The 27,060-nt window shown below is 42.7% G+C and overlaps 1 protein-coding gene across 2 annotated transcripts in view; it reads right to left on the bottom strand.

The window, feature by feature from the left end:
- LOC115192357 (carboxyl-terminal PDZ ligand of neuronal nitric oxide synthase protein) overlaps positions 1 to 27,060 on the bottom strand; it is a 248,088-nt gene that overhangs the window by 109,559 nt on the left and 111,469 nt on the right. For both annotated transcript variants that reach the window (XM_029750756.1, XM_029750757.1), the window contains exons 3-4: positions 10,666 to 10,758; positions 6,653 to 6,711 (exon numbers count right to left, since the gene is read on the bottom strand). In XM_029750756.1, the coding sequence (XP_029606616.1) occupies positions 6,653 to 6,711; positions 10,666 to 10,758 (152 nt within the window). The remainder of the gene's footprint in view (positions 1 to 6,652; positions 6,712 to 10,665; positions 10,759 to 27,060) is intronic.

Below are 27,060 nucleotides of genomic sequence, written 5' to 3'. Positions count from 1 at the left end.
ACTCTGTTACTTTCCTTCTGCTATAGAGTGTTTGTAAGTGCATGCCTGAGCCTCCACACTTCCAAGGGCAGCCTCTCAGAGAGAAAGTGTGTGTGTAGCATTCTATAGGGTAGTGTAGGATCTACTTAGTGGTCAGTACCTCTGGCCCATGTCCAGCCATATCATAGATAGATGCCTAAAGATGCCAAATAGCAGAGTAGCTGGTCAGCAGAGCTGAGGTTACTGTATCGCTAATCATCATTTTGACTTTGTATGCTTGCTGTGTGACCGACCTTTTGTCAGTGTAATTGCTGAGGAGGAATTGGCAGATATCTCCATGCGGAGAGGTACATGAGGACACGCATGCACGCACGCACGCACGCGTCAGAACTTGAGCCCCCACTCTGTGCTTCTGACGCTCGCACACATACACAAACACACACACACACGCACGCACACACACACACACCTACTACTTAACAACAGGAGAACAAACAATTTATACATTCTAAAACAGCTTGCAGCTTCAATCTTCCTGACAGAGATAGAAATTCAAGCATGAAGTACCCCCCCACTCTGCTCTCCTCTGTAGCCCTGAAGCAGGCTGTGCTAGCTGCTAGCAAATACATATCTGATGTAGAGTCCTGCATTGGGCCGGATATCGGTGGTTCCCCGCAGTTGGCCTTTCGTTTGGAATGAAAATCTGCTTTCGTTTGGAATGAAAACATTATTTCAACCCGTGGGTCAACTTACGGTTCAGAACACTTATATTGTGGGTCAAAAATCTTTTAAATCAAAATAATTGTATTTTTTTACAAACCCAGGTACTTGTTATGTTGCATAGGCTTTCATTAGTTAAGAAGGCTAATTAGAAGGTATTTTCTTTCAGAACGATTTGAGTTGTTGATATGCCGCATCTCATTATGAAAGTATCGTTGAAAATGTATTGCATGGTTTCATTTTCTCCAAATATTGAATAGACATGCAGACAAATTAATTGATGCAGGGAGGGGAATAATAACCTACTAGGCCTACTCTGGGACCATAAAAACAATTAAATAAATTGATGTTATTTGCCGGGCCACGGTTTGGCTCTCTGAACAATTCTATGCGAGTGGATTGGGTTGCGGATATAAATCTGTCCTGATGTCGGTATCGGGTGGGGCTCGGAATTGATGACACCGGCATGGGGAGGGTGAGGCTCCAGAAACCCAACTGAGATGGCCATTGCAAAATGTCGATTTTTGTGGTCAATTAACCATTTCTTTGTGGATTGTGATGTGTACTTGGGGTTATTGTCCTGCTGGAATATCCACTTGCAGTCAAGTTTCAGCTTCCTGGCATGGGCAACCAGGTTTTTGGCTGAAATGTCCTGGCACTGGCCGTTGACCTTAACAAAGAACAGTTGGGGCGGCAGGTAGCCTAGTGGTTAGAGCGGTGGGCCAGTAACCGAAAGGTTGCTGGGTCAAATCCTTGAGCTGACAAGGTAAAAATCTATCGTTCTACCCCTGAGCAAGGCCCTGGGTGCCAAAGACGTGGTTGTCGATTTAAGGCAGCCCCTTGCACCTCTCTGACTCAGAGGGGTTGGGTTAAATGCGGAAGACACATTTCAGTTGTACAACTGACTAGGTATCCCCCTTTCCCTTAAACAGTGGAAGCAAAATAGCACCTTAACATCAAAGATCCACCACCACAGTAGGTCTGTTTTTTTCTCTCTCACAATACGCATATTTCTTTCAAGCGAAAACCCACCACTGGTGTGCATAGTCAAAGAGCTCTATTTTCACAGATAAATCAGGGGGTTGTAACTAGATAGTTTGTCTGTAGTCCTCTCCTGTCATAGCCCAGTGTCACGACAGAGCCACCAGTAGTATTCTAATCACTGATTTACTGTTCCTACAACTGTTCCTACAACTGTACCTACAACTGTTCCTCGCTGGCTTTGGCATGCACCCTCAATTGGTTTTACAGACTGTGTGTGTGTGTGTGTGTGTGTATTAGTGATTAATACTTCAGACACTGCACTGTATTTCTCAAATTTCTCATCAAATATGTCTGAGCCTCCAAATCCCTGCACGCTGTGTGTGTGTGTGTGTGTGTGTGTGTGCGTGCGTGTGTATTTGTTCAGGGGCCTGAAACTGCTGCCTGGCAACCTTGACCTCAGCAGAACTTGAGTCCCTACTCTGCAGTTATCACACACGCACGCACGCACGCACGCACGCACGCACGCACGCACGCACGCACGCACGCACGCACACACACACACACACACACACACACACACACACACACACACACACACACACACACACACACACACACTCTCTCTCTCTCTCTCTCTCTCTCTAGTCTCCAAATAAAAGGTAGGGACTGGTCCATTTCCTCAGAGGTAATCCTGTGATTTGGACTAATACCGCAGCCTCTCATTATCACAGTGCTGAAAGACACACACACCCACACCCCGCTGCCAAGAGGATTGCTGGCTGCCGCAACGCACAGAGGAACTTCCGACAAGGTCACTAGAACTTCCTACAACAGTCTCCTTCACAAAGTCTTTGAGTCACAGGGGTAGCAAAACCTCTCCTAGTTAGTTTGGGTGTGGAGGCTTTTGTTCTACCCCTGATCTGTACTAAATCAGAGATTACTACACTGTAAATATTTATCCCTTTGACATTAGACCAGTGGTGGGAAAAGTACCCAAATGTCATACTTGAGTAAAAGTAAAGATACCTTAAAAAGAAAATGACTCAAGTAATAGTGAAAGTCACCCAATAAAATATTACTTAAGTAAAAGTCTAAAAGTTTTTTGTTTTAAATATACTTAAGTATCAAAAGTAAAAGTATAAATCATTTCAGATTCCTTATATTAAGCAACCCAGACGGCACGATTTTCATTTTTTTTTTTCATTTACGGATAGCCGGGGGCCCACTTCAACAGTCAGACATAATTTACAAACGAAGCATTTGTTTTTAGTGAGTCTGCCAGATCAGAGGCAGTAGGGATGACCGGGGATGTTCTCTTGATAAGTGCATGAATTAGACAATTGTCCTATCCTGCTAAGCATTCAAAACGTAACGAGTACTTTTGGGTGTCAGGAAAAATGTAAGGAGTAAAAATTACATTATTTTCTTTAAGAATGTAGTGGAGTAAAAGTAAAAGTTGTAAAAAATATAAATAGTAAAGTACAGATACCCCAAAACATTACTTAAGTAGTACTTTAAAGTATTTTTCCTTAAGTACTTTACACCACTGCATTAGACAAAGGACAATGTGATTTTATTGTAGGTGTGGATGGCTCCTTTCATTTCCTGTGTCTTTGTTTTAAATACAGTGTATGATATCATCTGTGTAAGCAGGGATAGGGCTGTGGCAGTCATGACATTTTGCCAGCCAGCGGTTGTCAAGAAAATAACTGCCGGTCTCACAGTAATTGACCGTTTAGCATCTCCTGGCTTCCAGAAGATCTGAGGCTTCCACTGATGCAGACCTTTGGAACATCTACATTTTAAAAAGCATAATAAATCCATGTAATGCAGTGCATTCAGACCCCTTGACTTTTTTTTCGCATTTTATCAAGGGGTCTGAATACATTAGACAAAGGACAACGTGATAGTTTTATTGTAGGTGTGGATGGCTCCTTTCATTTCCTGTGTCTTTGTTTTAAATACAGTGTATGACATCTTCTGTGTAAGCAGGCATAGGGCTGTGGCAGTCATGACATTTTGTCAGCCGGTGATAGTCAAGCAAATAACTAATTCACCGTTAATTAACATAAACACAACATAAACACAAAATGTACCGTAACATTTTGTTACGTTACAGCCTTATTCTAAAATGGATTACATTGTGTTTTTTCCTCATCAATCTATACACAATACCCCATAATCACAAAGCAAAAACAGGTGTTTAGAAATGTTTGCAAATGTATTAAAAATAAATACAGAAATATCACATTTCCATAAGTAGTCAGACTCTTTACTCAGTACCTTGTTGAAGCACCTTTGGCAGCGATTACAGCCTCAAATCTTCTTGGGCATGACGCTACAAGCTTGGCACACCTGTATTTGGGGAGTTTATCCCATTCTTCTCTGCAGATCTTCTCCAGCTCTGTCCGGTTGGATGGGGAATGTCGCTGCACAGCTATTTTCAGGTCCCACCAGAAATGTTCGATCAGGTTCAAGTCCGGGCTTTGGCTTGGCCACTCAAGGACATTCAGAGACTTGTCCTGAAGCCAGCGTTGTCTTGGCTCTGTGTTTAGGGTCGTTGTCCTGTTGGAAGGTGAACCTTCACCCCAGTCTGAGGTCCTGAGCACTCTGGAGCAGTTTTTCATCAAGGATCTCTCTGTACTTTGCTCCGTTCATCTTTCCCTCGATCCTGACTAGCCTCCCAGTCCCTGCCACTGAAAACCATCCCCACAGCATGATGTTGCCACTACCATGCTTCACCGTAGGGGTGGTGCAAGGTTTCCTCCAGACTTGACGCTTGGCATTCAGGACAAAGAGTTCAATCTTGGTTTCATCAGATCAGATAATCTTGTTTCTCATGGTCTGAGAGTCCTTTTAGATGTATTTTGGCAAACTCCAAGCGGGCTGTCATTTTCCTTTTACTGAGGAGTGGCTTCTGTCCAGCCACTCTACCATAAAGGCCTTTCTCCCATCTTCAAAGAGGAACTCTGGAGCTCTGTCAGAGTGACCATCGGGTTCTTGGTCACCTCCCTGACCAAGGCCCTTCTCCCCCGATTTCTCAGTTTGGCAGGGTGGACAGCTCTAGGAAGAGTCTTGGTGGTTCCAAACTTCTTCAATTTAATAATGATGGAGGCCACTGTGTTCTTGGGGACCTTCAATGCTGCAGACATTTTTTGGTGTCTTTTCCCAGATCTGTGCCTCGACACAAGCCTGTCTCGGAGCTCTACGGACAATTTCTTTGACTTCATGACTTAGGTTTTGCTCTAACATGAACTGTCAACAGTGGGACCTTTTATAGACAGGTGTGTGCCTTTCCAAATCATGTCCAATCAATTTAATTTACCACAGGTGGACTCCAATCAAGTTGTAGAAACATCTCAAGGATGATCAATGGAAACAGGATGAGCTCAATTTCGAGTCCGAATACTTATGCAAATTAGGTATTTCTGTTTTTACTTTGTAATTATGGGGTATTGTGTGTAGATTGAAGAGTGTGCAAAGCTGTCATCAAGGCAAAGGGTGGCTACTTTGAAGAATCTCAAATCTCAAATATATTTTGATTAGTTTAACACTTTCTTGCTTACTACATGATTCCATATGTGTTATTTCATAGTTTTGATGTGTTCGCTATTATTCTACAATGTAGAAAATAGTAAAAATAAAGAAAAACCTTGGAATTAGTAGGTGTGTCCAAAGTTCTGCCGGCTCTAGTTTTGCCTAATCTTGATTAGTGTCCAGTCGTGTGGTCCAGTGCTGCAAGGAAAGACCTAGTTAAGCTGCATCTAGCCCAGAACAAAGCGACATGTTTTGCTCTTAATTGTAATCAGAGGGCTGATATAAATACTATGCATGCCGGTCTCTCTTGGCTAAGAGTTGAGGAGAGACTGACTGCATCACTTCTTTTTATAAGAAACATTAATGTGTTGAAAATCACAAATTGTTTGCATAGTCAACTTACACACAGCTCTTACACACTTATCCCACCAGACATGCCACCAGGGGTATTTTCATAGTCCCCAAAACCAGAACAAATTCAAGAAAGCGTACAGTATTATATAGAGCCCTAATTGCATGGAACTTCCTTCCATCTCATATTGCTGAAATAAACAGCAAACCTGGTTTCAAAAAACAGATAAAGCAACACCTCTCGGCACAACGCCTCTCCCCTATTTGACCAAGATAGTTTGTGTTTATGCATTGATATGTAGGCTACGTGTGCCTTTTATTTATTTTTATGTAGTTCTGTCTTTGTGCTGTTCTTGTCTAATGATGTTCTGTATTATGTCATTCTGTATTATGTTTCATATTTTGTGTGGACCCCAGGAAGAGTAGCTGCTGCTTTTGCAACAGCTAATGGGGATCCTAATAAAATACCAAATACCAAATCTATGCACTTAAATAGAGAATGGAGGATGCTTTTCCCCGTGGTTTATTTTCATCCCAGCCAGGTGGGCTATACTCCTGTTGTAAAGTGGAGCAATGTGATTAATATTAGGAAAGTTGAGAAATAAATATTGTAGGCCTAGCCTATAGAAAGCTGATGGGATCATCATATTTTTATTAGTGGCCTTAACTCTGTTTTCTCCCACAATTACATAGCCAGTAGAAACGTTGCTCAACATGAGCTCATTGGCTCTCATGAAGTGTTTGATTCGATTTTCAAAAATATTTGCATTGATGTCAGAGTGATTAGAGGGACAATAGAGTGCTGAGTACCAGGCAGTTATCAAAGTTTGGTAGCATGCTAATGACCAGAAGCAGCATCAGAGCTTGGAGAAGCCCAATTACTGTGACTAAAGGTCATGTGGAATTTGACTGCATTCATGACTCGTGACCGCCGGTGTGGTGGTAATACGGTCACCACAACAGCCCTAGTTACGACACTAGCTGTCACCATAGCAATCACCTAGGCCCCGCCTTGACCTGACATGCCCTCTGCTGGGACAAACGTACTGCTGTAAGATGGTGTTGAAGAGTGAAGTCTTACCTGTAAATGGGATCCTGCATTACCATCATCTTACTCTCATCCCACGTCCACTCCTTCTTCTGTGGAAAGACAGAATAACACTGGTTTAGTGAGGAGTGTGTGGAAGAGAGTCAGCCAAGGGTTTGTGTGTGTTAGGGAAGTGTGTGAGAGAGGCTAAGGCGGAATGAGAGGAGGTCATGTCCTCTGTGAGGTACCTTTACACCTACATCAGACACTTTAAAATGAGGCTGTCGCCACTAACTACCACTATTGTAATTTGACATGGTGTCTCGGATTGCCATGGTAATTAACTTTGACCTTGCTGGGCTGGATGTTGGGCTCAAGGACTGGAGATATTGATTATACTGAGCCAATCGATCCACAATCCACAAGGTGAATACAGCAGTTATCTAGCTGTGATGTTCCATTTAGATATTCTGCTCTCTCTGTCTCTTTCGGTCTCTCTCATCTTCTTCGCTCCCTCTCTTCCTATCTTTCCTTACTCACCAGTCGTTCTCTTTGGCCGCTTCTTTTTCGTTTGGTCTCTCAAGCTCTTTCTCTCATTCTTTCAGTCTCTCTCTTCCTCTCACTTGTACTCTTTCTCTCACTTTCCCTAGCTTTCTCTCGCTCTCGGTCTCTCTCATTATCTCTCTCTGTCTTTCTGTCATTCTAGCTCTCTCTTTCTCATTCTCTCTATTTCTCTCTATACTGGGCTTCCTCCAGTTTACTGAGATAATATACATGTCAAAAGGAGAGCGATTGGAATTATTTCGTCATTTGATTTTAATTTCACCATCAACACACTACTTCCACTCAAACATTTCTATTTTCATCCCTCCATTCTGTGAGAAGTAAATGAGGCAGTGTCTGGACGAGTTGACATTTCATCCCTGGCCAGAGAGCAGGCTGAGAGACAAAGCAGACACAACCCATTAGAGCCCCATTCAAACCACAATACCTTTCATTCACTGTACAGCTCATAATAACAATACAAACAGCAGTTGACTGTTTAGAATAATACAACCAGAGCTTCTGGGTCTGGTAGAGGCACTTACTGTCTGCTTAGAGGGTCTCACCAGAGTGTGAGGTGCTTCTCTCTCTTTTTTCCACAGGGGTTATCGAGGGCAATTATCCTTCACGGTCTAGTGGTCACTTCCTCTACTCCGCCCTTCCTCCTCTCTCTATTCCCTTTCTCTTCCTTCTATATTCTTTCCTCCTTTCTTTTTTCCCTCCTTCCTCCTCTCTCTGTTCTCATTTTCCTCCATAAAATGGGTCCCATATAAAGGTAAGGGCCTTGGTCTGTGTGGACTCTAAAGGGTAATCCATTCTGCTGTCACGTCCTGACCAGTATAAGGGGTTATTTGTTTTTGTAGTTTGGTCATGACGTGGCAGGGGGTGTTTGTTTAGAGTGTTTCGGGGTTTGATGGGCTATGTTCATTTTTAAGAGGGGTGTTTGTTTAGAGTGGTTCGGGGTTTGTTGGGTTATGTTCTTGTTAGTCTATTTCTATGTTAGTTCTAGTATGTCTATTTCTATGTGGTGTTTGTTGGGTTGACCTTCAATTGGATGCAGCTGCTCCTAGTTGCTTCTAATTGAAGGTCCTATTTAAGAGGGGTGTTTTTTTCTATGGGATTTGTGGGTAGTTGTTTTTTTTGTTTAGCTGTGTGCATGACAAGACTGTTATCGTCGTTATTTTTGTATACCTTTGTTTTGGTTTTCCTTCTTTCTGCCGAATAAAAGAAGATGAGTATACACATTCCCGCTGCATTTTGGTCTAATCCCTACGACACCCGTGACATCTGCACTGGAATGACTCTGATATAGAAGACTTGCTGGCAGTTTGTGTTCAAGTATTGGGTCTCATTCTCCCACTCCACTGACTGCATAATTAAAGCCACATCCACAGACTTTTTTTTGGCTGGGATGTGTAGGGAGGAGAGATATAGGCCATTGGACCCCCGAGGAGCAGATAGGCCGGCGCACATGGAAGCATCCATTGGCATTTAGAGTGGGATGGAGTGGAGAAATGCACAGCACACACACACATGCATGACTTGTCCTTTTGTGTGGTCTAACTTAGAGATGTGCCCTGGAGGACCACTAAGAACAATGAAGGCCTGCCTGTAATCAGTGTGAGGGAGGGAGGGGGAAGCTAATGTAGCTAGGAGATATTTATATCCAGGCCACATACCTCCTCTTCATAGCCACCCTCCACACACCCTCTGCTCCTCACCATTGTTAAAGGTTGTTAAGGCTTGTTAAAATGTTCTACAGAGGCTAAATGCATTACAGGTTTCTATAGAGGTAAGTGGGCTTGGCAACTAAAACCCTCACAAACTTTTACAGATGCACAATTGAGAGCATCCTGTCGGGCTGTATCACCGCTTGGTACGGCAACTGCATCGCCCGCAACCGCAAGGCTCTCCAGAGGGTGGGGTGGTCTGCCCAACGCATTACCACGGGCAAACTACCCGCCCTCCAGAACACCTACAGCACCCGATGTCACAGGAAGGCCAAAAAGATCATCAAGGACATCAACCACCCGAGCCACTGTCTGTTCACCCTGCTATCATCCAGAAGGCGAGGCCAGTACAGGTGCATCAAAGCTGAGACCGAGAGACTGAAAAACAGCTTCTATCTCAAGGCCATCAGACTGTTAAACAGCCACCACTAGCATATTAGAGGCTGCTGCCTATAGACATAGACTAGAAATCACTGGCCACTTTAAGAAATGGAACACTAGTCACTTTGATAATGTTTACATATCTTGCATTACTCATCTCATATGTATATACTGTATTCTATACTATTTTACTGTATCTTAGTCACTTTAATAATGTTTACACATCTTGCATTACTCATCTCATATGTATATACTGCATTCTATACTATTCTACTGTATCTTAGTCCATGCCGCTCTGACATCGCTCGTCCATATATGTATTCTTAATTCCATTCCTTACTTAGATTTGTGTGTATTGGGTATATGTTGTGAAATTGTTAGATATTACTTGTTAGATATTACTGCACTGTTGGAGCTAGAAGCACAAGCATTTCGCTACACCCACAATAACATCTGCTAAACATGGGTATGTGACCAATACAAATGGATTTAATTTATAGCCTTCAGTCGCTGCCTTGAGCCGTATCTAACTGATTTGTACAGTCCTCTCTTTAGAAAACACTGGAGAGAGGAAAGAAAGGAGAGAGAGAGGAGAGAGAGAAAAAGATGGGAGAGGAAAGAAAGGAACATCTCCATACAGGACTCCAAACAATGGACGGTCGAGGAAGTTAGGAGAGTAGGAGACATCTGCTGAATACCAGTGGCTTCTTTATGCTTGTTTTCATACCAGGGATTATGACTGTACTTCTAGCTTGGCTTTAATAGTGAACTGTAGTAAAACTGAGAGACAGGAGAGAGGTCAACCAAGGTAATCCCAGTCTAACTACTGGCAAGATTTATAGTAAACCTAGCTCAGTGTAGAACTGCTATAAAGAAAGCTTTACAGAAATTAGACCTAGAGAGAAAGATGGGGTGAGTGGAATAGGGGGCGCATTTTTAGCAAAGGACGGATGTGCTCCTGTCCTGCACTCTACCTTGTCTCATGCATTGTTTATCAGGGCACGGATTCACTCCTCTCTTCCATTCTATCCTATCTGGAGCGTTATTTAGCAGGGCACAGATTTGCTACTCTGCCACTCTACCCTGTCGGAAACATTAGTTTAGCCAGGCACATATTCACTCCTTTCCTTCACTCTACCATGTCTGAAGCTTTATTTAGCAGGGCACAGATTCGCTAATCATTCCCTCTCACTGCTGGTGACAGGATTTGAATTCCACTCACTCCTTAACAGAATCCCAGGATATGACACAACTCAGTAATGGCTGAGTGGGCACAGTTTGACAGGGGAGGTTAGAAACAACACAACACCCATCCACTCTTCTCCCTGCCCCTAAGCTCCAGACAGTCACAAATGTAAAGATATTAACAGGTTGCAAAAAAATAAATAAAAGACTCACTATAAACAGACTCACTTTTTTCTTTTTTCTTAGTGCCACCTTCACTCCATCCACTGAGACTATGATGTTGACCTTCTTCTTCTTTATGTTTTTCACTTTGAATTCATACTGTGGAAAGAAAGATTGATTAACATTAGTAACAATATAACAATTCGAGATAAATGGATTAACTTTTAATTAGAGAAGAATGGATGAACTTTTCAATGCTAGTTAGGGATACTATAGCTATCACATTTCACGTTGGATTTCTTAACTATGAAAAGGTAAGAAGTGTTTTTAATTCTGGTGCCGCTCTGCACACACAAGCTTGTTAGCTAGCTAGCTCTGGTACAATGTTAAGCCAACTCTGAAGTTCAAAGACAGTTCAAAATAAATGGCAAGTGCACATAGTTTGCTGTCATTTCAGCTGCTTGATGTGATTGTGTGTTAGCTTTAGTTGGCTAGTTAGGAGCGGGAAAGAAGTAGCTAGCCTGTATGGCAATGTTTTTTGCTTAGAACAGTAGTCACCAACCTTACTTGAGTCCAAATGCAAGCCGAGATCTACTGTTCAGATGTTTTTTTTTACATTACTTAAAAAGCGTAAGCCTATGCAACATTAACCTATTAAAAACAGTACTGTAGTAATGAGGTTTGTGCAGTAAGCTATAGGCCCAAAACAATATCACCACATTTTGGCCTTGCTTGAATTGCCCTGCTAATGCACTGTTGTTCTTCTCACATCAAATCAAATCAAATTGTATTGGTCACATACACATGGTTAGCAGATGTTATTGTGAGTGTAGCAAAATGCTTGTGCTTCTAGTTCCGACAGTGCAGCAATATCTAAGAAGTAATATCTAACAATTCCACAACAAATACCTAATACACACAAATCTAAGTAAAGGAATGTAATAACAATATATACATATAATATATGGATGAGCAATGACAGAGCGGCACAGCGAAGATGCAATAGATAGTATATAATACAGTATATACATATGAGATGAGTAATGCAAGATTAAAGTGGCATTACTAAAGTTACTAGTGTTCCATTTATTAAAGTGGCCAATCATTTCAAGTCTGTATGTAGGCAGCCGCCTCACTGTGCTAGTGATGGCTATTTAACAGTGTAATTGCCTTGAGATAGAAGCTGTTTTTCAGTCTCTTGGTCCCAGCTTTGATGCACCTGTATGGATCTTGCCTTCCGGAAGGTAACGGGGTGAACAGGCAGTGGCTCGGGTGGTTGTTGTCCTTGCTAATCTTTTTGGCCTTCCTGTGACATCGGGTGCTGCAAGTGTCCTGGATGGTAGGTGGTTTGACCCCGGTGATGCGTTGTGCAGACTGCACGATCCTCTGGAGAGCCCCGTGGTTGCGGGCGGTGCAGTTGCTGTACCAGGCATTGATACAGTCCGACAGGATGCTCTCAATTGTGCATCTGTAAATGTTTGTGAGGGTTTTAGGTGACAAGCCAAATTTCAAAAGCCTCCTTCCTCAGCGCCGTTGCGCCTTCTTCACTACACTATGTGTGTGGGTGGACCATTTCAGTTTGTCAGTGATGTGTACGCCGAGGAACTTAAAACTTTCCACCATCTCCACGGCTGTCCTGTCGATGTGGATAGGGGGGTGCTCCCTCTGCTGTGTCCTTAAGTCCACGATCATCTCCTTTGTTTTGTTGACGTTGAGTGAGAGGTTATTTTCCTGACACCACACTCCCAGAGCCCTCACCTCCTCCCTGTAGGCTGTCTCGTCATTGTTGGCAATCAAGCCTACTACTGTTGTGTCGTCTGCAAACTTGATGATTGAGTTGGAGGTGTGCATGGCCACGCAGTTATGGGTGAACAGGGAGTACAGGAGGGGGCTGAGTACCCACCCTTGTGGGGCCCCAGTGTTGAGGATCAGCGAAGTGAAGATGTTGTTTCTTACTTTCACCACCTGGAGGCGGCCCGTTAGGAAGTCCAGGACCCAATTGCACAGGGTGGGGTTGAGACCCAGGGCCTCAAACTTAATGATGAGCTTTGAGGGTACTATGGTGTTGAATGCTGAGCTATAGTCAATGAACAGCATTCTTACATAGATATTCCTCTTGTCCAGATGGGATAGGGCAGTGTGCAGTGTGATGGCGATTGCATTGTCTGTGGACCTATTGGGGCGGTAAGCAAATTGAAGTGGGTCTAGGCATGACTAAACAGTCTACAGTTGAAGTCGGAAGTTTACATACACCTTAGCCAAATACATTTAAACTCAAGTTTTTCACAATTCCTGACATTTAATCCTGGTGAAAATTCCCTGTTTTAGGTCAGCTAGGATCACCACTTTATTTTAAGAATGTGAAATGTTCTAATAATAGTAGAGGGAAAGATTTATTTCAGCACATTCTCAGTGGGTCAGAAGTTTACATACACTCAATTAGTATTTGGTAGCATTGCCTTTAAATTGTTTAACTTCGGTCAAAAGTTTTGTCTCACCTTCCACAAGCTTCCCACAAAAAGTTGGGTGAATTTTGGCCCATTGCACCTGACAGAGCTGGTGTAACTGATTCAGATTTGTAGGCCTCCTTGCCCGCACACACCTTTTCAGTTCTGCCCAAAATGTTCTATGGGATTGAAGTCAGGGCTTTGTGATGGCCACTCCAATACCTTGACTTTGTTGTCCTTAAGCCATTTTGCCACAACTTTGGAAGTATGCTTGGGGTCATTGTCCATTTGGAAGGCCCATTTGCGAGCAAGCTTTAACTTCCTGACTGATCTTGAGATGTTGCTTCAATATATCCACATAATTTTCCTGCCTCATGATGCCATCTATTTTGTGAAGTGCACCAGTCCCTCCTGCAGCAAAGCACCCCCACAATATGATGCTGCCAACCCTGTGCTTCATGGTTGGGATGGTGTTCTTCGGCTTGCAAGCCTCCCACCTTTTCCTCCAAACATAACAATGGTCATTATGGCCAAACAGTTCTTTTTTTTGTTTCATCAGACCAGAGGACATTTCTCCAAAAAGTACGATCTTTGTCCGCATGTGCAGTTGCAAACCGTAGTCTGGCTTTTTTATGGCGGTTTTGGAGCAGTGGCTTCTTCCTTGCTGAGCGGCCTTTCAGGTTATGTCGATATAGGACTCGTTTTACTGTGGATATTGATACTTTTGTAGCTGTTTCCTCCAGCATCTTCTCAAGGTCTTTTGCTGTTGTTCTGGGATTGATTTGCACTTTTCACACCAAAGTACGTTCATCTCTAGGAGACAGAACGCGTCTCCTCCCGTCGAACAATTATTGTGGTGACATTGCTCCCAGAGGCAAATTTGAAACTCTATAATGAGTGTTGCAACCGAAGACAGATGATTTTTTCGCGCTACGTGCATCAGCACTCGGCGGTCCCATTCTGTGATCTTGTGTGGCATAACACTTTGCGGCTGACCCATTGTTGCTCCTAGACGTTTCCTCTTCACAATAACAGCACTTACAGTTGACAGGGGCATCTCTAGCAGGGCAGAAACTTGACTAACTAACTTGTTGGAAAGGTGGCATCCTATGACGGTGGAACGTTGAAAGTCACTTAGCTCTTCAGTAAGGCCATTCTACTGCCAATGTTTGTCTATGGAGATTGCATGACTGTGTGCTCAATCAACACTGGCTGCCTGCTCTGAGGCTGGGGCCTGCCAGGAAACTCATCCTCTGCGTAACCCTGAGGAAGAGGAATAATCTGCTGACCACTACCTTTTATCAGGCCAGCAGCTAACAGACAGCTGGGATTGATTGACAGGCAGACAGACAGCCAGCCAGGAAGGCAGACAGACAGAGGGGTAGAGATAGACATACAGACAGTACATGTGTTTGAGCATGTGTGTGGGTACTGCATGTGCATATTTGTTTGGCTTGTGTGGGCATCTGAATGGCCTCTTTTTAAAGGTATGTTTTAAGGAGTGGGGCTGTCCCACTCCTTTTGTAATTTTATAGGTTTATTGAAGAGATAGTAAAGTGTTGGAATGACAGGAGTAGGATGAGCCAAAGGGCAGTGGGCCGGATTTGAACCCATGCCAACTCCGGCATACATGTGTGTTGTGGTCAGCGTCTTTAACTGCTGGACCACACAGGCCTCACGACTGCATCTATCTAATGGCTCTCACTGGGCAGCTGGCACATACAGTATATGCATCTATGCAGCGTAATCCGTCAATCATCAGTCAATCACATCAATTAGTCTGGTCTGGCAGGCTAGTAAAGAGGCGCCACAACACATTAACTTTCAATTTCCAATCTATATTTACTACAGATGATGGGATGTTCAACAACACATGAAAGGACCAAATAAACTGACCTAATTACGACAGTTAACGCTGCAATGGCTCCCTGCAACAACAAAAAAAGCCAGAGACCATACATTTTTGTGCTGCCATTTTAAAAATGTTATCTTGTGAAAAAAACAGGGCTTAGAAGACGAATCCTTCCCTTAGAAATACTTTTCATGTAAATACTATATGGTGTGTGTCTCAGAATTTGATTCATTTAACATTTAGCCTTCATATTGCCAGAAAAGCAGGTCATTATATCCTAAAGGTCGGCTCCAGACGTTTGCTCTGTAATCCATCAAAGCAATAACAACACTATCAGACAAATGTAATGCCATCTTCAGTATCAAATGCTATTTTCAGACACATACAAATACCATTCATATCATCCAACAATGACAGAGCCATTCATCAATGACCGCCATAATAATAAAAGATTTCACAGAGGTTGGATGCGATATTTTACCTGCATTTCGTCTCTCACACACACGTACAAACGTACACACGCACACACACACCCTCAGACAGTAAAACTCTGCAAAAGGTGTCTTTCAGAAGTCTGCCAGCTAGCTGACTAGTTCAGTGTGCCAGCATATGCATGGAAGGGTCCGGTCTTAAAGAAATAGTTGCCTTATGAAAGAGCATAGGCTTTTGATCTTTAAAGGGGCAATCTGCACTTGAATTAATGACAAAGTGGTATCCCTGCCGCTGTTTTAGTAAAAAGCTGAGGGATCGGGCTGGAGAAATGTAACTACTCACAAATAGTTCATAGACAGAAATATGGTTCAAAGGAATGAGTATAGTTTTGACCATGTTTTGAAGCAATACAGTGTTTGTTTACATTTACATTATAAACATTGGATTAAAACAAGTTTATATCTTGGGTTCTGATGGGATACAACAGTTGAACTAAGCTCATGAGGCATTTATAAGTTACAGTATATTAATGGGTATACTGTATATCAGTAATTTATAAGTACAAATAAAATGCATGTAACTGCGGATTGCCCATTTAAAGACTTTATGAAGTAGTCCTTGAGAGAAATTGTGGTGTGTGTGTGTGCATGCTTGTGTGTGTGTGTGTGATGCTGTCCAACTTTCCTTCCATCTGTTAGGGGGGAGAGCTAGAACAGACAGAGCCAGGCCAATACCGTTACCCACCTGCCTACACACACACACGCAAATGCACACGCACGGACACACACACGCAGTCCCTGAGCAGCAGTGTGTGTTACTACCCAGGGGCCAAAGTGATCCATGAGGGCTCTAATTCAATCCTAACAAGTAGCATTAGTTTGGATTATCGACCAGGAACCATCAGGTAGACCAATCAATCTCCCTGACACCTCTCCTCCTGAGAGAGAGTGGGAATACGGGAGAGAGGAAGAGGGGGAATACGGGAGAGGGAGAGAGTTTGAGTGTGGGTCTGTGTGAAAGAATGAGGTCAATAAAGAAAGTGAAACTGGTAATGGTTTGAGGAATGTATAATTTTGACTGAGTTGACTCTCTGGGAGAAAAGGTAAGAGTGAAATCTCCAATTTCCAATATCTAAAACCCTGATAATTTTACTGAGACAGAGTGAGGAGCCAGACGCCTTCCTTCTGCCATCTGCCCTTTTAAATAACAGATTGGCTGTTAAACACAAGCTACTGCCCAAACTACACCAGGACGTTCTAGACCCTATGCACTAGTGGACATTTAAGAAGATTAGATAAGTAAAAAGTTACCCACTGGGCGTGCACTGGTGGAATCAACGTTGTTTGCGCGTAATTTCAATGAAATTACGTTGAACCAACATGGTATTCAAAGCAAGACTGAAAACAGTCTGGACTACACTTCCCTCTCATTCTCCATTTCTCTCTCTCTCTCTCTGTCGCTCTCACACTCTCTCTTTCTCTCTTTCCAGTTAATGCCACCTACCATGAGAACTACCACTCTTTCCATTTAGTGTGACAAGCATCCTCACGCAACCGACCCTGGACATCCATGGACTATGAAAAGTAGTTGAAATTTGGTCAGTCCGCCCTGGCCGGACCAAATCTGAAGCAATCGTAGACGTCTATATTTCACAAGTTTGGACAGCATAGTACAGTACAGCAGAGCACAGTAGAGAATGGTACAGTACAGTAAAGTAAAGAAAAGTATAGTACGGTACAGTACCGTACAGTAGAGTTCAGTACAGTAGAGCACACTAGAGTAGAATACAGTATAATGTACTATACTGTACTCTACTGCGCTTATACTGTGATGTCCAAACTTGTGAAACATAGACATCTATGATTGTTTCAGATTTGGTCTAGTCTGGACCAACCAAATGTGGTCTTGTTTGGGGGTAGAACTCATTACAATATAGCCAGTGTGTACAATAACACCCAAATATGCAAAATAAGGATATTTGTGTGCCTATTCAGGATTCTTCACCATGACGATAATGATATTCAGACCATAATTATGCATTTTTGTATAGTACGGATCCATAATATAATTCCAATACCGTTTTTCTGTTACATGTTGTAAATCCACTTCACCTACTGTAGTTCAATAATGAAAATATTTTTTATTCTAACTCAAGGCGCCATGTCATAGCTGACACCCCATTCTTTCTGCAGACATCTTTAAATCTTAATTCGGAGCAGATATTTAACAGAGTTTTGGGAAAATGTGATCTGAGGGAGCTTTTACTGTAATTCTGTTACCAAACTTTGCATCTACACAATTCTTCCAGTAAAAGTGTTCTAGTAAAAATGTGTGTCAATTGTTCAAAGTAGTCCTTGTGCATCGAGTTGTACAGTTTGTTAAACTTTGAAATCAATGATTTTTGTTTCGCATACATTTTAAAGTGAAAAATCTGAGTCAAAGCGTAATTCCGTTATCGTGCAATTGCCCTTTGTGTTATGTTGTTTGAAGAGAGAGGCCTTTGGCCTTCAATTTCCACTCAGAGATGCTGTGTCCATGGCTACCGGAGCTACAAGAGCGAGAGGGGTTTCCATAGCGAGTCGTTAGAATATCACAATGTCCTCCAGAAGTATTCATCTAGAAAAAGTAATTACCATGTCGTCATTATTTTCTCTCTTTCTGTTTTTCTCTAATTTTCTTAATCTCTTCCCTTTTGTCTCTCTCTCGATTTGTCTCTCTCTTCGTCTCTCATATCTCACTAGGGACGTATGACATAGAGAAATAGAGGGAGAAAGAGAGCGATAGAGTCGTTCCATGTCATTTCAGTAAGCCATGACACCCACCATCTCAGATCATTCAGAAATTGTTTCTGTAGTTAGAAACAGAGAGCATTCCTACACCATTATTTTGTTGAATTTATATTTGATCTCTGTGAAATGAAGGTAATTAATTGACCCCAAATTGGCCCTTTTAATTTATAGGATGCACATAATATTCAATAAATATAGTACCCAACATCCAGTTTGGACCATAATTCTTCCTACCATTGAGTAAAACATGAGGAATAAAATGGTAAAAAGCCCCCCACGGATCCCCCACACTTCTCAACAACCAGTATACAGTATCAGTTCTCTATGTCTGACAAGTAGTATGGAGCTGTGGCTTGGGATATTGCTTCTTCATTCTATGTAATGTATTCCCTGTGAATCTTGTGATCCATTTTGTTGGTCTCGTGTTTATTAAATGTATTACAACATTTTCTTTGCAACTTGGGTAGAACACCAATAGCTTTTGCTCATGATGAAAGTAAATTGTCCAGCCAGTCCATGAAAGCAATTCCATGTGTCCTTCTATTAGCAACCTAATGCCTCAACCAAACACTCTTTGAATTGTCCAACAAATGGCAGCTCTCTGAGGGTGCTATCCCTATAGGGCAATTCTAATACGAATACTTTTCTTACAAAAATGGGCTAGTGACTAAAATGTTGTGACAACTGTTAACAAAATAATACAATTAGAAAACATTGCATTGCAGTAGATTTTTTAAAAATACAAATATTAGAAAACACCTCTATATGAAGTGTGATTTGTGACATTTACCAGGGCAGCAACTACTCTTCCTGGAGTCCAAACACATTAAGGCTCTTACATTACACATAAAACAAAAGATAAAACAGTACATCATATAACATTATTACACCACTACATATCTACAATACAAAATGAATAATACCACCATACAATATTATTTCAATGTGCTTGTGTGTGGAGTGCTAGCGTTGTGTGTGTATGCGTGTGTCTGTACCTGTGTGTGTGTGTGTGTGTGTGTCTCTTCACTGTCCCCGCTGTTCCATGAGGTGTATTTTTATCTGTTTTTTAAATCTGATTCTACTGCTTGTATCAGTTACCTGATGTGGAATAGAGTTCCATGTAGTCATGGCTCTATGTAGTACTGTACGCCTCCCATAGTCTGTTCTGGACTTCTGAAGAGGCTTCTGGTGGCATGTCTTGTGGGGTATGCATGGGTGTCCACGCTGTGTGCTAGTAGTTTAAACAGACAGCTCGCTGCATTCAGCTTGTCAACACACTTAAAAAAAGTAGTGATGAAGTCAATCTCTCCTCCACTGAGCCATGAGACATGGATATCATAAATGTTAGATCCCTGTGTACATTTAAGGCCCAACCGTGCTGTCCTTTTTCTGAGCCAATTGTAATTGTCCCAAGTCCCTCTTTGTGGCACCTGACCACACGACAGAACAGTAGTCAAGGTGTGACAAAAATAGGGCCTGTAGGACCTGCCTTGATGACAGTGTTAAGAAGGCAGAGCAGTGCTTTATTATGGACAGACTTCTCCCCAACTTAGCTACTGTTGTATCAACATGTTTTGACCATAACAGTTTACAATCCAGGATTACGCCAAGTAGTTTAGTCACCTCAACTTGCTCAATATCCACATTATTCATTACAAGATATAGTTGAGGTTTAGGGTTTAGTGAATAATTTGTCCCAAATACAGTACTTTAAGTATTTTTAAAATATATTTAGGACTAACTTATTCCTTGCCACCCGTTCTGAAACTAACTGCAGCAACAGTTAAGTGTTGAAGTAATTTCAGTCACTGTAGTAGCTGACATGTATAGTGTTGAGTCATCTGCATATATAGACACACTGGCTTTACTCAAAGCCAGTGGCATGTCGTTAGTAAAGAATGAAAAAAGTAAGGGGCCTAGACACCTGCCCTGGGGAATTCCTGATTCTACGTTGGAGAGGCTTCCATTAAAGAATACCCTCTGTGTTCTGTTATACACAATATAGCAGGGGGTGTAAAGCCATAACACAAGTTTTTCCATCAGCAGACTATGGTCGATAATGTCTAACAAAACAGCCCCCACAATCTTTTCACCATCAAGGGTTTGTAACAGGCTGATTGGTTGGCTATTTGAGCCAGTAAAGGGGGCTTTACAATTCTTAGGTAGCGGAATGACTTTTGCTTCCCTCCCGAGGGCGCACACTTTCTAGTAGGCTTAAATTGAAGATATGGCAAATATACAGTGTGTGTTAGGGATTTTTACCATTGAAGACCATTAGCGACCATAACATTGAAACCATCAGAACTGCTGTAGACTAATGGTTTGCTTGTTCACCAAGAATGGTCTAACTAATCCAGACCTATTTTGAAGGGAATAAATCCCCACACACAGGGGCCGTTTACTGGACACAGATTAAGCCTAAGAGAAGGACAAACAGAATTTATTTCATGGAGGACTGGCTTGAATTATAAGGATGACAGCACAATTTATTTTCATCATGAGCAAAAGCTATCGGTTTTCTACCCAAAGTTGCAATGAACATGTTGTGATCCCGTGTGGCTCAGTTGGTAGAGCATGGCGCTTACAATGCCAAGGTTAATGGGTCCGATTCCCATGGGAGACCAGTTGGAAAAAGTATGAAAATGCTAAATCTCTTTGGAAAAGAATGTCTGCTAAATGACTAAAATGTTCACATGTAATCCATTTAATAAACACAAGAGATCAGCAAAATGGATAAAAGGGTGTAGCAGTAGCAGGAAAAGCATCACCAGATTCACAGGGAATACATTACGTAGGCTGAAGAAGCAATACACCAAGCCACAGTTCTATACTACTTGTCAGACACAGAGAACTGATACTATATACTGGTTGCTGGGTGTGGGATTGAGAATGATCAGTGGGCAAGTGGCTCCTTATAAGGAAGCTGTGGGGCTCACTTCATTCAACACTTGACCTGTTTGTCTCCAACAGGTACTTTCGTAACCCCAAGTTTCATGTTTCATTCTGGGGAGTGGTTGCTATACTACAGCAGCAGCCAGTAGAAAGGAGCATTCGAGAGCTAGCCCATGGTATTAATCATACCAGAGATAGCTGTCTATCTTTTCCAGCACTTGTTGTGAGAATGAAGAAGAGTGAGAACACACTTCATCTCTACATTACAGGGACCAAAAGGAACACACCGATCAGTAGAGCTGAATAAACGCACTACGGGGAATGCAGTGTACAGCTTTTTATTTATTTATCTCTCGCTCTCTTTCTTGAATTTCATATATTTTATCAGACAGTATGAATAGATGAGAGCGATAGAGAGAAAGTACAATGAAGAGAGAAAGGGAAAGAGAGAGGGGGTGTGTGAGGTAGTGTTAGCCTCCCTCTTTCCTTTTCTATTGACAATGGAAAGAATGTCATTGAATACGGTTACTGTATCTAGTCTGGTTGGAACAGAATAGGGTTCTGTGCTAGAACACAGGCAAACTCAATTTGGAAGACATTTTGCAATAGATTACTTCCAAGGCATTTTCATTTCCAAGGCCAATCTATGAGGTATACTGACAGTGGTTTGACCTCAGCTGAATGATGGCGTTCTGAAGTTTAGTTTAAAGACTCTCTCTCTCTCTCTCAATTCAATTCAAAGGGCTGTATTGGCATGACATCGCCAAACCAAGTGAAATAGATAAACAAAAGTGAAATAAACTCTCTCTCCCACTAGGTCTCTCGCTATCAATTCAATTAAATTCAATTTGCTTTATTGGCATGACGCAACAATGTACATATTGCCAAAGCTTAGATTTACAATATTAACATAATTAATAATCAATATTCTATCTCTCTCTCGCTCTCTCTTACTTTCTCTCTATGGCCCCGTCTCTCTCTCTGGCCCTGTCACTCTCTCTGGCCCTGTCTCTCTCTCTGGCCCTGTCTCTCTCTCTTTCCCTGTCTCTCTCTCTTGCCCTGTCTCTGTAAAAAAGGCTGTCCTGCTCCCCCGCTTTGTTCTAACTTCCCCTCACAGTCCCCTTTGTTTCCCTCAAGTTCCTTTAGTTTGGCTGCTCAGTCTAACTTAGTTGTCACTCACCCATCATAGCCCCTCCATTCACAGGTTTATGAGCAATTTGTATTATGGACATTAACACCAATACCTGAATGTCGTGTGTGCATTGAAATGTGAGTTCATTGCAGGTTAAATATTCGGGGGTTTTATGCTGTGTGGTAATGGGTAATTAGCAATAATCACTTAGTTCCTTAATAAGTTTGTAGCTATTTTCTACTGTACAGGTTTTGCTGTTCTGTAGCTAATGCTAGCGTGGCGATACTGCTTTGCAACTATTGCTTATTCGCCTAAGTGCCATTATTTCATTGGTTGCACAATTGTGTCGTGACGTTGTATTATTTAATGTGACGACTGTTGCTCATCGAATGATTAACGGTTTATAATTACGTGATTAAATGAATTAAGCAATGAATCAAGCAATTATTAACTCATTAACCTGGGGCACCATGGGAACATTGTTTTGATTGAGTTTCTATTTCCCAAATTAACTCAAAGGATATCAGAATATCGATTACAACAGTCGCTAAATTAATCAATTTCCTCTACAGTCTAATAATCTGAACGTCGTATAATCCGGGAATCTGCACGGACCCGGGCTTTACCACTGAATTTACCACACCAATCTTAGTTGATTATTTATTTACTAGCAAGCTAAAATGATGATAAAAATACACATACACAAAACACAGTCTAGCTATTGATTAGGACTTAGTATAACGGGCCAACACACTATGGCGCTTGTTACCCAAAATGGGGATTTTAAAGTGAGAGAAATAAAGGAAGTACACGAGAGAAATATACATTTGGGTTCATTTGTCAGCCATGCTTATTTAACTAGCCTTGCCCCGAACTGCCGCTCTTATGGGTCAGAATATAATGATGTAATTACGTGTTGGAGGTCTCAGGTGGGAAGCTCCGCGTGGGTCGTTTAGGCTTCTAAATGACGCACTTCTCCGGCGCAACTCTCTGGTTGTCCTCACGATGTCAGTGTCTTTCTTGGCTAAATGGTCTGATCCCTCACCCTTGATCTGAAAGGGGTCTTCTGAGGACAGACAGCTCTGTAGCTCAGAGCTCACAGCTTCGGCCCGAACGGGGTCGATACCACGATTCAATGGAGAGTGGAGGCTGGGTGGTTCGGCTTGAATTCACCCGCTTAGACACAGCTACTCGTCCGTAGCTCGTGTAGAAAAATATTTCTTTGTCTTCAACCTTGTGTTTCGTTTTGGGGTTCGTCGACTTTGTTAGACCTTAGCTGCAGCTTGGGGTCAATAGTCTCCTATGTTAATTCTTCACTCTCCTGTCTTATACCCTCGGGTCAGAAGTGGGTGTAACCGCCTTTAGGGCAATTCTCTGGGCGGACCAAGTAAAGGGGGCAAGGCTTTGGCTCTAGAAAATATCCAATTTTAGACACTAACTTCACATTTCATCTTTACCAAAACATTCTGTTTGATTTGGATATTTTCTACACAACGTACAATGTATAAACATCAGGCATATACTGGGAAAACTCTTAAAGGTACAATGTTTTCATAATAACGTCATCTCTTAACCTTTAAAAACGATACAAAAGTTACATACATTTTAATATTCCACCTCTCGTCATGACCACCATTGTGGCTGACGGAAACCATTGTTCCAAAGTCCCTTTATTGCATGTTTAATGTTCTGAGGCCAGTTCTCCATTGTTAGGACAAAGGAATTTCTCTGTGGCCTAAGTTTTATTATGGGCGTGAGGGTCATAAAACCCTCACATCTTCAGACCCCTAGATCTCTCCTCCTCTGTTGGGGGTTTGGGAGATAATCTGTAGGGTGGTGGTCTCCTGTACCCTGACCTGATCAGGACAGTCATGACAATTGCTTATGAAAAAGTTGTTATTTGCTTGTATTGGTAAACAGTTGGTTGTATACACACGCTACCACAGCACTTTTCATAGTGGCCTTTGCTAGTGTATTGCACTGCCATGGGCAAGCTTCTAGAATTATTGGAGCTTGTACATGCGCAGAGTAATTTATGACCCTTTGGCGCAGGGCAGATCAGATAATCTCTTCAGCCTGCAGATTCAGATGACAGCTTCACAAGGCCAGAGAAAGAGGGTGCCATAAATCTTGTCCTCTTGTCAATCTCAGTAATTATTTTCTCTCTCTCCAGCAAGAGGCTAATGTTTAGGTTCATGTCATTGCTGCTGTGTTTATAGCCCTTTATAGACTTGTTATAAGTGTAATGCCATATGCCATTTATTAATGTACATATGCACTGTATATTACATAGTTATAACCCTTAAACTAATACAGTTTACCTGTGTGCATATTCTTGCCTTATAGAATCACAAGTCATTCGGATTAACACAACAAATAAGATTCCAAGTCATTCCAATCAACATCCATTGGAAAGAACCAAAGTGTGTGTGTGCATAATTGGTGGTGGTGAAGAAAAGGAATAAAAACCCTGAAAGGATAAGCATCCGCTTTGTTCTTACTGGACATCCTGTAGAGGGTCAGAACCCAAGTCATAATCAGCATTAAGTACAAAGTGGGTGAGTGCTTAGAAGCCAACCACTCAGACGAGCTTCAGCTAGCCGTTTTTTCATGGTCTTTCATTTGTCGGATTTCTGACCAGCTTCAGGTAGGATGGCTTCATTAGCCGAAGATGACCCGTTTCCGGACCCCAGGATGCAGACGATTTACCCTGCATCCCTAAGCCGTATGGGGATGTCACCACCCACACCACACACACACACAAAGCTGTCACTTCCCAAAGGAAGATCAGCTGCGAGGCCCTACACACCTTTCTCATTGTACCATTGACCAGCCCTGCTCCAGGTCTTGTCTGTGGTCATGGCGTGACCACACCCACTCCAGTTGGGAGCTGCAGAGGTACTACGAGGAGCTGCTCTGTGAGAGGGAAGAGATCAGAAGGGCGTACTCTACGTCCACCCGGCCTGAGTCACCACCCCGGGAGCACAGCTACTGCCACTGCTGTCCTGACCTCCACCGCTCTTGGCACCCCTGGCTAGAGCCATCATCTCCACCACGGGAGCACCACTGCTGGTACTCCCCGAGTCGGACTGGGGAGTACCAGCAGGGGCTCTAAGCCTGCCAGGCTTAGAGCCCCTTGCCATGCTAGGCCCTAAGTTAGCTGGCATGTTTGCAGGTCTACAGTCTCCTGCCTTGCTTGGATTGCAGCCCCTGCCTTCATTAGTATGCAGTTGCCTATCGCACCAGGTTTAGATCATCCTGCCTTGCTAGGCCCTAAATTCGCTGCACAAGGCTCGCTGTCTCCAGACACAGTCAGCGCATAGTTCCCTAGACCGCCAGGCTTAGAGCCCCTCCCCTCCTAGGCCTCAAGTTCGACCAGACGCACACAAGGACGGGATTTAACCCGGTCTGGTCCCTTCACTGCTCTGCTCCTCTGCCACGCCTGTCCTGCGGGATTAGATTAGGCATGCTAGGACTAAACTCCCCCTTGAGGCCAGTGGCCTTTCAGAGACTTTGGCCCTTTATAGGCCCCCATTAGAGACTGTGCCATTTAGGTTAGAGGTCTTTTCGTGGATGTTAATATTTCCTAAATAACTATTGTGGCAGCTGTAAAAAAAATGAATAATTCCGTCCTGCTCTTCTCATCTCTACCTAAATTCCCCTCACAGTCCTTTTAGTTTCCCTTAAGTTCTGTTAGTTTGGCTGCCCAGTCTAACTTAGTCGTCACTTACCCATCATAGCCCTGCCATTCCCAACCAATCAGAGCACTTGGAAATGCACATCTGGACACTGCACCCTCCCACTCAGGTCAGAGTGTCATCGTCGTCCGAAGAGAGAATAAGCAAGGTTTTTGAGCCATTTTATTGTGGACATTAACACAAATGCATGACGTGGCATGCGTACAGTGCATTCGTAAAGTATTCAGACCCTTGACTGTTTCCACACTTTGTTACGTTATTAAATATTTGTATTATCAATCTACACACAATACTTCATAATGACAAAACTAAAACAGGTTATTCATTAAAAAATTCACATTTATTAAAAATAAAAACAGAAATACCTTATTTACATAAGTATTCAAACTCTTTGCTATGAGACTCAAAATTGAGCCCAGGTGCATCCTGTTTCCATTGATCGTCCTTCATGTTTCTACAACTTGATTAGAGTCCACCTGTGGTAAATTCAATTGATTGGACATGATTTGGAAAGGCACACACCTGTCTATATTAGGTCCCACAGTGCATGTCAGAGCAAAAACCAAGCAATGACGTTGAAGGAATTGTCCGTAGAGCTAAGAGACAGGATTGTGTCGAGGCACAGATCTGGGGAGGGTACCAAAAAATGTATGCAGTATTGAAGGTCCCCAAGAACACGGTGGCCTCAATCATTCTTAAATGGTTGACGTTTGGAACCACCAAGACTCTTCCTAGAGCTGCCCCCCCCCCCCCCCAAACTGAGCAATCGGGAGAGAAGGGCCTTGGTCAGGGAGGTGACCAAGAACCCGATGGTCACTCTGACAGAGCTCCAGAATTCTTCTGTGGAGATGGGAGAACCTTCCAGAAGTACAACCATCTCTGCAGCACTCCACCAATCAGGCCTTTATGGCGGAGTGGCCAGACAGAAGCAACTCCTCAGTAAAAGCTACATGACAGCCCGCTTGGAGTTTGCCTAAAGGCACCAAAAGGACCCCCAGACCATGAGAAACAAGATTCTCTGGTCTAATGAAACCAACATTGAACTCGTCGGCCTGAATGACAAGCGTCATGTCTGGGGGAAACCTGTTACCATCCCTACAGTGAAGCATGGCGGTGGCAGCATCATGCTGTGGGGATGTTTTTCGGGGACTGGGGGACTAGACAGAATTGAGGGAAAGACGAACAGAGCAAAGTACAGAGAGATCGTTGATGAAAACCT

The sequence above is a fragment of the Salmo trutta genome, chromosome 4, assembly GCF_901001165.1.
Source record: "Salmo trutta chromosome 4, fSalTru1.1, whole genome shotgun sequence".
Classification (NCBI taxonomy): Eukaryota; Metazoa; Chordata; class Actinopteri; order Salmoniformes; family Salmonidae; genus Salmo; species Salmo trutta.
This window is presented reverse-complemented; position numbering and strand designations above follow the sequence as displayed.